Genomic DNA, 14,949 nt, shown 5'->3' on the forward strand with positions numbered 1-14,949 from the left:
AAAAATCTTCTGCTCCATAGAAGCAGTACTAGTATCTCCTATAAGTAGATCTTAAAAATTTATAAGGGGCAGGAGAACCTTGTATATTCTCTTGATTAAATGCTTTTTGCAATGTGGAGACCTGAAGGTTTCTGGAAGGAATCAGACTCAACAATAAGGAAGTAGCTAGTCAGAGCAATGATTTCAATTTTATTGGACTTTAGGGGCGCGTGGGTGGCTCTGTTAAGTGTCCGATTTCAGTTCAGGTCATGATCTCACAGTTTGAGTTCAAGCCTCACATGGGGCTCTTGCGCTGACAGCTCAGAGCCTGGAGCCTGCCCTGGATTCTGGGTTTCCCCCTCCCCCTGCCCCTCCCCCACTAGTGCTCTGTCTCTAGCTCTCTCTCAAAAATAAACATTAGGAGGTTTGTCCTTTCTTTTGTCACGATTTGTTGGAGTTTCGGTTTTTCTTGCTCTATCTGGGCTATATCATGCTTTCCAGACTACCTTGCAATCCACTTGAGTCTTGAGAATCACCTTCCACTGGAATCCAAAGATCTAGAAGGACCTTTGGTCTGCGATTAGGCTTTCAATGGATTTGCCAACAAAGCATTATCCTGTAGCCCAGAATCTTCTCAGATGGCCAGTGAAGAGAATTCCCAGGAAGGCTCAGCTGCCTCTCAAACTATCTCCAAAGTATTAATAAAGAACCTTAGTAAATTGGCCCTCGACCCTAGTATCAAACTCCCTTCCCCTCTCCCAGAATATCCACCCCAACAGCAAGACAGCGAGAAGAAACCACAAGGGCTTGTGGACTCAGCAACAGGAGGAGGGGTTGAGCAAGGACTTTGTTAACTGCTTAGAAAGAAAGAATGGAAAGGCTGATGTGGTTTATTAAAAACCATCACTACTTCAACCAGCGTTCCGCAGATGAATCAAGAGTGGAAATATTTAGACGTAGATGTCATTATTGCCTGTATCATAAAGATCCTTCTGAGGATCCCAGCATGGAGAATAATTATGACACGGAGTCAATGTAAACATAAACCTTTTTATACTGTTTTTTTCTTGCTAGTAATTTTAGGATCAGTACGCAGCAGCTTGGGAAAGTTGCTCTGTTAAGACACATTGTGTAACATTTTGATAATCCATGATATAAGCTCTGTCTTGTTTTTTCTACCTTGAAGCCAGTAATTTGTGAGGAATCCTGTAGCTTGCATTTGAATGACTTCAATATATTTTATTTCCACTTTCTGGTATGACCCAAGGAACCACTAGGAGGTTTTGAGTATTGCTATGTGTTTGAGAAGCCTAAAGTCATTAAGAGAGGTTGACCTCACATGGGGCTCCCGGGTGGCTCATTTGGGTTAAGCGTCTGACTAGAGCTCTATAGAGTAGGGCTTTGTGCTGGCAGCTGGGAGCCTGGAGCCTGTTTCAGATTCCGTGCGTGTGCGTCTCAAAAATAAAAACGGTAAAAAAAAAAAAAAAACGAAAAGAAAAGAAAACCTAACATCAAATTGAAAGCCAAGTAACTTGTGCAGGAGGAATATATAGAGAATACTGGGTGGTTTGGCTAGAGCATAATTATAAATAGGGCAGGGTGCATAGACTAGATTTTCCGATTTTCAAAAATCGGAACTGTAATAAAAATTTTTTGATGTGGTAGTTCAATTTTTAGTAGCGAATTCATATGTGGAGGATCTTATTAAAATTAAGACTTATTTGAAAAAATAAGTAAATAAATAAACATTAAAAAAATAATATTAACTTTACCGGACTTTAGTGTGGTCTCACTGAGACCACAGAGTAAGAATTCACAGAGCTGCTCCTTTCTTAAAAGAATTCTGAATAAGTAAAAACTTTTATATGCTTTATATATACATATTTTATGTATATACGAATATGTATGCGTGTGTGTATATATAAATATGAAAAAAGTGAAAAATCTAGTTCTTCTCTGTCCCTCATCTATCTAGTACTCTCTCTGCTAGATGTAACCAGTTTTATTAGTTTTGTGTGTTTGATTATTCTTCAAACACTCTTTGGCCTCCTCTGTCAGCTCTTTTACCTGACCTGGGCCCTCTCCTCTTCCCAGTCACCCCAAGTGATTTATCTGGTCCTGTAGTTTAAAATACTAGCCTGAATTTGTTCTGTTTTAATTTTTTTTAATGTTTATTTTTGAGAGAGAAAGAGAGAGAGAGAAAGAGACAGAGTGTGAGTGGGGTTGAGGCAGAGAGAGAGGGAGACACAGATCTGAAGCAGTCTCCAGGCTCTGAGCTGTCAGCATAGAGCCAACGCAGAGCTCGCACTCAGGAAGCACAGGATCGTGTCCTGAGCTGAGGTAGGAGACAAACAATTAAGCCACCCAGGCGCCCCTAAAATACTAGCCTGATTTTGTATTTCTGGCCTTGATCTCTAGATCTATGTCCCTAATACCACATTTGGATGATTCCTAAGCATCTCAAATTTAACATGTCCTTTCTTCCTCATTCCCATCCCCCTTCTTGTCACAAACCTGGTCCTTCCCAAACCTTCCCTTTCCAAGTGCTTCGCACAATCATCCACCCAGTTACTAAATCCAGAAGCACAGTCATCCTTGACTCTTCTCATTTCCTTACTCTTCTCATCTAATCCAGGACCCAGTCCTATTCCAAATATATTTAGTATTCACCCACGGCTCTCCACTTTTTTGCCACCACTGTGGTCCAGGCCATTTTCATCTCTCATTTAGACTATTGCCATGGACTTCTAACTTCTCTTTCCATCTTTATTCTTGTCCCCTTCAATTCATCTTTCACATGTGAACAAGCGTGGACTTCTTATAAATCATATTACTCCCCTACTTGAAACTAAAGGACTTTCTATTACGCTCAAAATCAAATCCAAATTCATTACCATGGCCTGCAATGCTCTATACAATCTGGACCACAAGTATGTTTCCTACCTCATTTCATGTCACTATATTCCAGGTATACTGTTCCAGAATCTCAAACAGGCACACATCCACATTAACTCTCATACCTTTGTTTCCTTCATAATATTTACTACACTGTTTATTCTTTCATTTCTGTATTTACTTTTTTCTCTATCAGGCTCCTAACTAAAATACGTTTGTCCTTGCTTCCCACTGTTTTTCCCAAAACCTGGTAAAAGACCTAACATAAGATTTTTAGATTTTTGTTCCCTGACTGGATGAATGAACAGATAACAGCAATAGATGTCATTGCAGAATAATCTTCCCATGCAAAGAAAGTAAGTGCTAGAAGATATCATTAAACATTAAATTCTCAAATTCTGTTATGGCTTGCACAGATAATGTAAACTATTAACAGTAACACAAAGAAACTGAAAGAATAGCCTGTAAGAATACCTCATTTGGTTAAGAATCTCACATATGTTGTAAAATAGTCACGAAAGGAAATATATAAATTTATGTACTGAAGCTTCTTCATTAATACTGTGCAAACAATGACAAGTAAGTAGCAACAAAAAGACATGTTTTCAAAGAGGGCTGGGAAAGAATTTTCTCTTAGCAAGTACTCAGTAGGCGCATGATGATAACGATCATGATTAACTATTTGCCATTCCAAACACTTTACTTACATCTATTCATTTAACCCTAACAGGTACTGACTTCATTGTTAGGAGGAAACTGAAATGGCAAGAGGTTAAGCCAGTAACTAGCCCATGGGTTGCACAGTCCTAAAAGCTGGAATTTGAAAGAAGGCTATCTAGCTTCATTGCTCTGGCACTTAACAATATCTACCTCGTGCTTCCAAAAAAAATAATTTATAAAGACCAAGGTTATTATTTTTTAATTTTAAAAAATGTTTTATTTATTTTCGAGAGAGAGAGAGAGAGACAGAGTGCAGAGGGGGAGGGGCAGAGAGAGAGGGAGACAGTATCCGAAGCAGGCTCCAGGCTCTAAGCTGTCAGCACAGAGCCCGATGGATGGGGGGCTCAAACCAACGAATCGTGAGATCACGATCTGAACCGAAGTTGGGCACTTAACCAACTGAGCCACCCAGGCACCTCAAGGCCAAGGTTATAACTAAAGAGCCTCAAGAACAAGAGAAAACATCACAATGAAATACTGAAAAGATTTTGTATCTCTAAATTCCAACAAACTCTTTAGCAATTTCAGTTAGACTAGCTGGGACAGGATTATTCAATGGGTCGTCCTTGCTTAATTAAAAAATGCTTTAAGCTTTAAATGTCTTAATCTTTTATCTGACACAGGAAAAGTGTCTCCTGTTCAAATTTCCAAAACCTTCAAGGAGGATAATATTTTTAAATGAGCTTTACCGAAGGGTTTACATAATGTGTAATATCAGTTCGGCAAACCCTGAACAGTTGCTTTCCAAAACAGAGTTTCTTGAAGCAATAAACTCTTTAAAACTTTACCCCTAAAAATACTTGCAAATATGTGAAAGCAGATTATTAACTAATACAACAACAAACATGTTATCACTTAATTCATTAAGTTTGTTTCTGAGGTTAGTAAAGATTCTCTAATCTGGAGTTTATGTCTGTACCAAAGAGAGAGAGAGAAAAGCCAACAAAAAGCACTGGGCAAAAGAACAGCGATATTAAGTATTTGGCTCTATAATCTCTAAAAATGAGGAGATACTTAAACAGGTTTTGTGAAATCAGGAGAAAATGAAACAGTTCTCAATAAGACAAAAGATGAACTATTCGACAGTAGCTATTTACCCAAAATAAAATAGAGAAATGAATCAATAGATTAAGAGATAATATGTCAGAATATTAAAATTACAAACAGCTTGGGGAGATTTTTTTTTAGCAGGAACAAAGAAATTAATACAGCATCCTTCTACTTATTACCAACGACAGTTACTCAATAGAGACGTGTTACAAAGATATCCTGACTTTTCCACTTGTCAGAAAGAAGACACCTTGATATCTGATAGTAATGCAGCATGAACTCAGGAAAACTGTTCTGAAGAACAGAACTAATTTTCTTTCTTTCTTTATTCCATTCCACTGCAAATCTTGGGAAGCACAGTGTTTGTTTTCCTAGAATTTACAAGAATAAATCAGCTAAGGGGGGGCACTTGGGTCGCTCAGTTAGTTAAGGGTCCGACTTCAGCTCAGGTCATGATCTCATGGTTCACAAATCTGAGCCCCGCATGGGGCTTTGTGCTGACAGCTCAGAGCCTGGCGCCTGCTTTGGATACTGTGTCTCTCTCTCTCTATCCCTCCTTGCTGGCGCTCTCTTAAAAATAAATTAAAATTAAAGAATAAAAATAAAAAAAGAATAAATCAGCTAAAGAGGACTAATTCCCTTTAATACATAAAAGAAACCATTTTGATGCAAACCAGAAAATATTACCAAACCATAAAAAGATGCCTGGAATCAACCTTGGCAGAACAGAAAGAACACTTGTAATTTCTTTTCCGGTTCAAGGTCTGGCACTTCCTAAACCATATTACCTGAGGCAAGCCAATTACTGACTGTGGGCCCAATTCTTCCTCTGTTAAATGGGAAGAATATAACTGTATATTACAGAGATTGCTTCTAATACTACATATTGCTTTCAGTAGATTTTGGTGAAATGATAAAGTGTTTTACTTAATAGAGGTAAGTAAAGTTACTTCTAACCTACAGTTAACTATATGTAAGTACCAAAAACTTCACCTTCCTCTGCATTTGGAAATTTTTGTTTGGTAACATTTTATTTTATTTTTTGGGAGACACAGCGAGAGCAAGGGAGGGGCAGAGAGAGAGGGAGACACAGCATCCGAAGCAGGCTCCAGGCTCTGAACTGTCAGCATAGAGCCCAATGAGGGGCTGGAACCCAGGAACCATGAGATCAAGACCTGAGCCAAAGTTGGACACTGAACCAACTGGGCACCCAGGTGCCCTGAAAGACAGAGAATCTTAAGCAGGCTCCATACCCAGCATGGAGCCCCACGGTGAGATCGTGCCCCGAGCCAAAATCGAGTCAGATGCTCAACCGAGCTACCCAGGTGCCCCTGCACTCGGAAATTTTTTTTTTAAGTTTATTTATTTATTTTGAGAGAGACCATGTGCACGAGGCAGGGGCGGAAAGGGGGAGAGGGAGAGAAAGACAAAGAGGGAGACTCTCAAGCAGGCTCCACACTAGCAGCACTGAGCCTTGACCTGGGGCTCAAACTCACAAACTATGAGATCATGACCTGAGCTGAAATCAAGAGTCAGATGTTTAACTGACTGAGCCACCCAGGCAACCTCTGCCCTTGGAAATTCTTAACTGACATTACATGATGACCAAGAAAGATCAAATGTGCAAAACTATACTCATTTTCTAGTCACCTACTTATTAACCACAGTGACTAATGCAATGGGTTGCAGTATCAAACTATTCCTAGGTAGCTTTTATTGCGTTCAAAGTAGGGCAAAGATCATCTCAGAAGTGTGTGATATTATTTTCAGATAAATAACACTTACTATAAAACATCAAACTGTGAAATGATACAAAGCAACAGTATTCTGCACCGATGTATTTTCAGTTTTCAGAGGAAACTGATCACCATATTTTCCTTTATATAGTGATTTCCCATTTACTATCTTACTTAATCATTGTGAGAACACTATGAAATAAAGTGAGCAGTACTTTTATCAACACAATCCAGACCAGCTCAGAAAGTTCGGTAACCTGCCAACCTTTATTCTGGAATGTGAGTCACAGAAATTAAACTGTATTATTCAAGTATGATATAGCCCTCTAGGTGGAGAAAAAGGCTTTAGTGTTTTAAAATAACATAAGCAAAGAAGTTAAAATACAAAAGGTTTCTACTACAGAATCATTTCACACCCACACAAGTAGGCCACATTTGTCTAGGTACTACCATCCCTCTTCGAAAGGTCAATAAAAACATAATCTAGAATGCATAAAATGTTGCCTAGTAAATAATTTCTTACCATTATCATTTATGCTAAGAATACACAACTAAAATCACAACTCATGATAATACAATTAAGAGGCAGTAGCGGTCAGAACATTGAATTCTCTATCATTACAACACAGAAATACTTGTACAAACTTCTCCAAAAGGTAAGCGCAGTCTACAAAATTTCTGACAACAGCCCCAAAGGAGAATTGAAACACACTGAAGTTACGAAAAGGGGGTGTCCTGTCATGATAGGTAAACAGTGCCGGAGCCTATATGAGATTTTTGCATGATTTGCATAAAAACAAAGATAATACTTTAAACCTACTGGAGGTCATTAAGTAAACTCAGTGTGACACAGGGCCACATATGGCTTCTTGGAATTTTAGAGATTAAGCCGATCTCCAGGTTTTACTGCAAGTACCCCCGCTGTGATAGAACAACGGGGGCGAGGTGGGTGTCAGAAATTTGGAAGAGGTAGAAAACCCTGCCCCTCATAAAGTAGTCGGCTATACATGAAGGTTTTTTTTGCAAAAGATCAACGGAGCGAAGGCCCCACTGCCTTGGCCACCAACGCTTTAGATGGCACTTACACGCCTGAAGCGAATGCATTTAGTATCATGTGTTGGTGGCTGGGGAGGGCAAGAACCAAACTGACAGGTCCGAAGAAACAGCTTGGTCATCAGCAGGGAGGATCTTCTCCACTTACTCTGAGGTTCTCGGTACCGGGGAAGGAAAAGGAGATGGGTACTCTACAGAAGCTTAGAACAGCTTCCAAGTCCGCGACGCTGAGAGCGAATGGTAGGAAATCCAGTGTATGGGTTCACTGTACCGAGAGCCAGCCATGAGGAGGTGTCCCAGATAACCTGGCTACCGCCAGACTGAGACGCTCAGAGTAAGCAGAGCCCTAACACACTGCTTGAAGTCGAAATCACGGTGCCCCAGATCTGCATGATCTAAGCTGGAGAGCTCCGGGAGAAGACAAGCCCTTGGCTAGTCTCAGGCTTTCGTCCCCAATTCCATGCGCTGGTTTACCTACCCGCTCTGACCCCGGCTTCTCCGGATCTCAGTATCCTGGAAGCGGCTCCCGTCTGACTCTCACACCCGCCGCTAGGGTCCAGCCAACCGGAACTCGCTCGCGTCACTTCCGGTCCGTTTCCCACCCCCTATCCCTCCGGAGACCGCCTCCAAAACACAAAAGTTCCTTTTTCTTTTTTGCAACCTCCGATCATCTTCGCGGTATTTCACTTCGGGTCTAGTTTCGGGACCTGTGGGCGGGACGAGAAGAAGAATGACTGTTCTTCTCGCGGTTCTTGATCCGGAACTTATCAAGGAGCCCCGGAAGAGGTAACCCGGGGGCTAGAAGCGTGTTCACTACGCGAAAGGAAAAACGAAGCGGCGCGAGGGAGGTGGTGGTGAGGTCTCTAGGTAAGTCGGCTCCTCACTGGGCTAAGGAGAGAGAGATTGTTTTCCATCCTCTCTCCAGTTGGAATGTTTCTTCCCACCTCATTACATACCTCCTCCCCAGAGCCTTTCACCTTCTCCTTCGTGAACTGTCTTCTGCCCAAGTGGACGCTGGAGCCACGGTTCCTGTTCCGTCAGTCGTTATTTGGAAGAAAGGACCAAGATCCAGGGAAGGAGAAGGACCGAGAGTTTCTAGTTCCCAAGCAAAGCCTTCATTCAGGCGGCATGGTTGCTCTCGCTCTGAATGTTAGAAAATACCGCGCAGGCCTATTCAATATTTATTGAATACCCACAGCGTATGGAATGGAATCCTACAAGGAAAGAAAAGGTTTTCCACGAATATGATAGAAAAATGTGTCTGTGCAACACAGTTATAATGTTCGGAGAAGTATTTAATCCTTTAATTTGTTATCCCAGGCACTAGACTCCTGAAAACGCGATGTACGGTCATTATGTGTAATTGCTACAGCAGTTCTGTAGAGTAAATAAGATTGATTGGGGGGTGATAAAACTTCAGAGACTGGTGTCGTTTGAACCACGCCTTCATGGCTGAAAAGGTTGTGTGTGTTTGTGTTTTTAAGGGAAAATAATTCCCGGGAGAGATTGCTCTTAGAAGGGACCTAGTAATTTAGTGTCGCTGGATAGTACAGTATGTAGCAGGAGAGTAGATTAAGAGAAGTAGGTAGCAACCAAATTGTAGTGCTTTGAATTCGTGCTAAGGGATCTGTTTTATACTCTAGGCATTTATCTGATGATATATTTTTAAGTTTAATTTATTTTGAGAGAGAGAGAGAGAGAGAGAGCAAGCAAGAGAGGGGCAGAGGGAGAGAGAGAGAATCCCAAGCAGGCTCGGAGCTGGATCTCATGAACGGTGAGATCATGACCTGAGCCAAAATCAGAAGTAGAACACTAAACCGTCCGAGCCACCCAGGCGCCCCCATCTGGTGGTTTTTGAGCAGGGTAAATTCCAGGATCAGATTTGTGTTTTAGAAGTATAATTTTAGGGGTGCCTGGGTGGCTCAGTCAGTTAAGCTTCAGATTCTTGATTACAGCTCTCAGGTCATGATCTCACACTTTGTGAGTTCGAAGTCCACATGCAGCTCCCCCCGGAGCCTGCTTAGGATTCTCTTTCTCCCTTTCTCTCTGCCCTCCTCTCACCCCCGCCAAATAAATAAATAAACTTTAAAAAGAAGAAGTATAATTTTAACTGCAGATGGACTAGGATGAACTAGGATATGTTAGGGCACTGGTAGTAAGGGTAAGGAGATAGGTTCAACACAGATAAATTCAACAAGGTTTGGTGATGATGTGGTAGGCCAGTGAAGAAAAAGTCCAGGGTTACTCAGAAATCAAGAATACAGAAAAAGGTAGGCCACATGGATGGCTGTTTGTTGAGCATCAAACTCTTGATTTCGGCTCAGGTTATGATCTCATCATGGGAGCAAGCCTCGCATTGGGCTCTGCACTGACAAGTGGGGAGCCTGCTTGGGATTCTCTCGCTCTCTGTCTCTGTCTCTCAATAAATAAATCATAATGAAAAAAATAATACAGAAAAAGGAAATTTAAGAGGGAAAGGAAAATACTGAGTTCAGTTTAAGATACAGATTAGAATACTTCATAGTGCTCTAGTAGAAGCTGGAAATTCCAGTTTGGAGCCCAGGAGAGGTGTCAGGAGTCCTCAGCATATGACAGTTTGGGAGTAAATGAGCTCCTTCTATTAGATGTCAGCTCCATGAAGAGTGAGACTTTGTTTTGTTCAGTGCTCTAAGGTCCAGAACAGTGCCTGGTACACAGTAGGCCTTCCATAAATATCAACTGATTGGATGGCAAGAGAGTATATAGACCATCACTATCCAATAGAACTTTCATGGAAATATTCATATTCTGTAGCTCAGTAGAGTGACCATTAGCCACTTTTAAGTTGTTGAGCTATTGAGTACTTGAAATGCGGCTAAGAGCAATTAAAGAACAGAATTTTTATTTAGTTTTAATTACTTTTAAATAAATGACTAATGGATACTGTATTGGACGGTGTCGGCATAGACTGAAAAGAAGGCTAAATGTGTTACGCAGAGGCAAACATCAGAGCTAGAGGAGACTGGAAAAAAAGCTGTCGGAAAGGTTGGATGATAGTAGGGTGAAAGATTAAAGGATTATAGGGCGGAAAGTTTGAAGAACAGTTATCAGTGAGTGGTGGGGGAAACTCAAGGTGAGGCCTAAAAAGAGGCAAGTACACTTGGCAATTAGCAAGTGTCCTTAGCAATTTCAGTTGAATGGGGAAGGGAGGCAGGTAAAGAAGTTTAGAGGTAGGTAAAGGGAAAAAGAAAAGTCAGACAGTGGTCCACATCTCAAAAAGCATTGGGGAAAGGTTTTTTTTTTAGGTTAGAAAAGCCAANAAAGGGGCTTAGTCTGGGAGGAATTAGAGCACACCAGGAGGAGGATTTTTACAGGACATGTTTGTTTTGCAATGCATTCATTGCCCAGGATTGTCCATGAGACTAAGAATAGTTATATTTACCTTAGTCTCCAGCACTGGGTTTACTGATATGTGTGTAGTGTATATGTAGTGTATATGCAGAAAGGGGGAGAGGCTGAAACACTTGGAGGAATTAGACAATGATGTAATCAGGCTGACGGGATTAGAACATCCTAAAGAATAAAAATGTTAGATATTAATGGTAATAGTATGGAAGAATTAGAGACTTCATGAGGTATGGTACAGAAGCAGTAAACTTCATAATTTCTGGAACTTTTTCTGCTTTCAGTTTTTTCTGACTCTTACTGGTATATATTTGTTTTTTGGTGGTTTTTTGTTTTGTTTTTTCTTTGGTTTTTTTGAGAGTGAGAACAAGGGAGGGGCAAAGGGAGAGAGAGAGAAGAGAATCTTAAGCTGGCTCTGTGCTCATGAAATGTGAGATCATGACCTGAGCCGAAATCGAGAGTCAGGACGCTCAACTGACCGAGCCACCCAGGCACCCTGGTATATATCTGTTTTTAGATAAAGTTCAGAAAATGAGAGGCTTTCTGTCATGATCTCAAGATGAGTATATTTTATACTACTTTTATCAATTATGTTATTGTGGTTAGCAGCTTCTATTTTGGATCCTTATTTTTTCATCTTTAAAATGAGGCTCATGCCTTTTTAAATTTTCACAGCAACCATAATAGAAGTAAAGGGGTGAGCAAGTTATACGACACATAATAGGTCCTCTATATGCAGTCCCCATCTCCAGATAGTACCTGAATCTGGTATGTAGGATATTTGATTACTTTGCAGCCTAGAAATTGGTGCAGAAAAATCCTTCTAATTGTTGACATGGAGGTTATAGATATAATTTTCACATAACTGAGTATTTATTCACTTTGGAATCTGGTGGTTAGATTACCAGAGAGAAATCCTGATATGTAAGCCTCATGTCGTAACTAAATGATAGATGCGTTCTGAGAAAATGTGGGTTCTAATAAGAATTTAAATTTTTTTCTTACTGTAAAAAGGCATCTAGAGCCATAAAGTACTATGTCAGTACAGCCCTGTCACCATATTAGTCATACCAGTGAAAGAGGACTGAAACTAGATACTGACCCCTTAAAATGTGTGACCCTCTTTCCTCTGGACATTCCATGTCACTCTCCTTTGATCCCTCAATGTTTGTTTCTTTAGAATTCTGTTTTAGCCCTTCCTTTACTTTGTATATTTTTACCAGTGGCCTCATGCACTTTTGTCACTTCAGTAACCTCAGTTATATGTTGTTTTCTTAAAGCTGTATTTCTGGCCTAGGCTTATCTTCTGACCTCTGAAATGATTTATCCTTTGTTGTTGGACATCTCTAACCAGAGTGTCTTTTGGTCACCAAGTATAATATATCTAAAGCTGATTTCAGTATCTTTTACTTTCAAACCTGCTGTTTCACTAAAATTCTCCTCTTCCGTAAATAGTGCCTCTTCTCCATCTGTTCAAATCGAGGTCATTCTAAACTTCTCCCTTTTATCACCAAGACTTCCAGTGAGTCACTAAATCATACAGATGTGCCTTGGCCACTTCTTTCCTTTTTCGTTACCACTTCTCTTGTCTAAGTAACTGTCACCTCACCTAGACTGCTAGGAAAGACAAAATAGAGTAGCATTAAGAACATGGGAATGAAGTACTGATACATGCCTCAACATAGATGAACCTTGAAAACATGCTAAGTGATAGAAGCTTCAAACAAAAGGCCACATATTGAATGGTTTGATTTATATGGATGTCCAAAATAGGTAAAATAGATTAGCGATTGCCAGGGACCTGGGGGTGGAGAAAATGGAAAGCAACTGCTAATGGTTACACATGTTCGGGTTTTTTTTGTTTGTTTGTTTGTTTTGCATGCACAAGCAGGGGAGTGGAGCAAAGGGAGAGAGAGAGAATCTGTCCCAAGCAGGCACTCTGTTCACTGTGGAACCCAATTGCAGGACTCAATCCCATGACCCTGGGATCGTGACCTGAGCTGAAATCTAGTCAAAAGCTCAGCCAACTGAGCCACTCAGGCTCCCCAAGGGGTTTCTTTTTGAGGCAGTGAGAGTGTTCTGGGATTAAATAGTGGTGATGGTTGTACAATCTTGTGGATATATTAAAAACCACTAAATTGTACACTTTAAAAAAGTTACTTTTATAGTACGCGATATCTCAAAAAATTTAAATCCCCTATGCTATCCTCATTTGTTTAAAATTTTTAAAGATTTTATTATTTTTTTAAATGTTTATATTTGAGAGAGACAGTGTGTCAGTGGGGGAGGGGCAGAAAGAGCTGGAGACAGAATCTGAAGCAGGCTCAGAGCTGTCTGTAGAGCCTGACGTGGGGCTCAAACTCACGAGCTGTGAGATCAAGACCTGACCTGAAGTTGGACACTTAACCGACAGCCACCCAGGCGCTCCAAGATTTGAAGTAATCTCTACACCCAACGTGGGGCTTGAACCCACAATCCTGAGATCAAGAGGCACATGCTGCACTGACTGAGCCAGCCAGGTGCCACATTCTCATTTAATTCCAGGACTGCCATCTAAGCCATGTAGATTATGCAATGCATAATCCAAGGGCACTGCTTACACAAGCACTACAAATATGGTGGTCCCATGAATTTCAATTATAAATGCTTAGATGCTGTTCCACTAGAAGTAGAAACTGATGGTTCTTTGTGCCTGTACATGGAAGCATTCTGAATATAACAACCTCAACCGTAGACTGATACAGGTGTTTTATTGGTGATTCAAATACCATGAATAGCTTTGCCGAGGTAACGAGAATTTCTAACATAAAGGATAAAGGATGATCTTCCTTTTATACAGTAGTTACACTTCTGGTAAATTCAGTGTATTTTAGAACTATGCAAAAAATATTTTGTGTCCAGGTGTTTGTGTAATGAAATTGGGTTCTAGTCTCAGGTATTTGATGGTTTTTTACCTATTATTATTTCCAGTGGGGAAATCTTCATTTTTTAAGACTTAACTTTTCCATGCTTAGGTCTAGTAAATGTCAGCAGTGCGCTTCACTCTACGTTCATTGTTGTGACAACCAGGAACTTCTCTGAGGGGTTGGTACCATCCCCACTGAGAACCATTGCTTATGAAGACACAAATAAGCACTATATTCCAGAGAAGGGATGAGTTATTCTTGGTGTCTTTAGCTCCTTTAGGCAGCTTGGTAAATTAGAATATTTCCTTTCTCTACAAGACTTAGGGGGAGGACTGAGAAACAGAGCTTTATTGTATCCAAGAACTAGATAGATACTCCTTAGATTCAAAATGATTGGAACTGCTTTACCTGTATTCTTGAGTCTTTCCTAGTACACAGGGAAGAAAAAACAGTACATTAATATGCAAAATAATATTTTGCTTTTTCTGGATGACCTCATAATAGTTTTTAAATGTTGCCACTTATGTACTTAAATCAAGGTGTTTTGTCTGATAAGCCTATAACTTTTCACTGCTGTAGTGGTAACTTTTTTTTCTTTTAAGATGCTCTCCAGATCCTTGGTGATGGAATATTTGGCTCATCCTGGTGCACTTAGCTTGGCTGCCGGAGTTGCTTGTGGCATGTGCCTGGGCTGGGGCCTCCGTGTACGCTTTGGGATGACCCCCAAAAGCTCAGTGAGTGAGACAGACACAGAGACTGGAAGTGAAGCAAGCATCTTAGGAGAAAGTGGGGAGTACAAAATGATTCTTGTAGTTCGAAATGACTTAAAGATGGGAAAAGGGAAAGTAGCTGCACAGTGCGCTCATGCTGCTGTTTCTGCCTACAAGCAAATTCAAAGAAGAAACCCTGAATTGCTCAAACAGTGGGAATACTGTGGCCAGCCCAAAGTCGTCGTCAAAGCCCCTGATGAAGAAACTCTGGCTGAATTATTGACCCATGCAAAAGTGCTAGGACTGACCGTAAGTTTGATCCAAGATGCTGGACGTACTCAGATTGCACCAGGTTCTACAACTGTCCTGGGAATTGGACCAGGACCAGCAGATCTAATTGACAAAGTCACTGGTCATCTAAAACTTTACTAGGTGGAATTTTGTGTGATGATCATCCCACCACAATGTGTTTTGAAACTGTCAAATTCTAACAATAAAGTTGAATTTCTCCCCCTA

At 40.6% G+C, this 14,949-nt stretch overlaps 2 protein-coding genes across 2 annotated transcripts in view; one reads left to right on the forward strand and one right to left on the reverse strand.

Annotated features, from left to right (window-relative positions):
* VMP1 (vacuole membrane protein 1) overlaps positions 1-7,988 on the reverse strand; it is a 130,388-nt gene extending 122,400 nt beyond the window's left edge. Inside the window, exon 1 of the mRNA XM_077745627.1 lies at positions 7,912-7,988. The gene's annotated coding sequence lies outside the window, so the exon portion shown is untranslated. The remainder of the gene's footprint in view (positions 1-7,911) is intronic.
* An 84-nt stretch (positions 7,989-8,072) lies between these two features.
* On the forward strand, positions 8,073-14,949 carry PTRH2 (peptidyl-tRNA hydrolase 2). Its single transcript, XM_077745628.1, has 2 exons — positions 8,073-8,300; positions 14,326-14,949. The coding sequence occupies exon 2, from the start codon at positions 14,326-14,328 to the stop codon at positions 14,863-14,865; it is 540 nt and encodes a 179-aa protein (XP_077601754.1). The 5' UTR covers positions 8,073-8,300; the 3' UTR covers positions 14,866-14,949.

This window comes from Crocuta crocuta, unplaced genomic scaffold, assembly GCF_008692635.1.
Source record: "Crocuta crocuta isolate KB4526 unplaced genomic scaffold, BGI_CrCroc_1.0 scaffold333, whole genome shotgun sequence".
Taxonomy (NCBI): domain Eukaryota; kingdom Metazoa; phylum Chordata; class Mammalia; order Carnivora; family Hyaenidae; genus Crocuta; species Crocuta crocuta.

Coding starts and splice junctions, on each gene's coding strand:
- PTRH2 (XM_077745628.1), top strand. CDS start 14,326: ATGCTCTCCAGATCCTTGGTGATGGAATATTTGGCTCATCCTGGTGCA.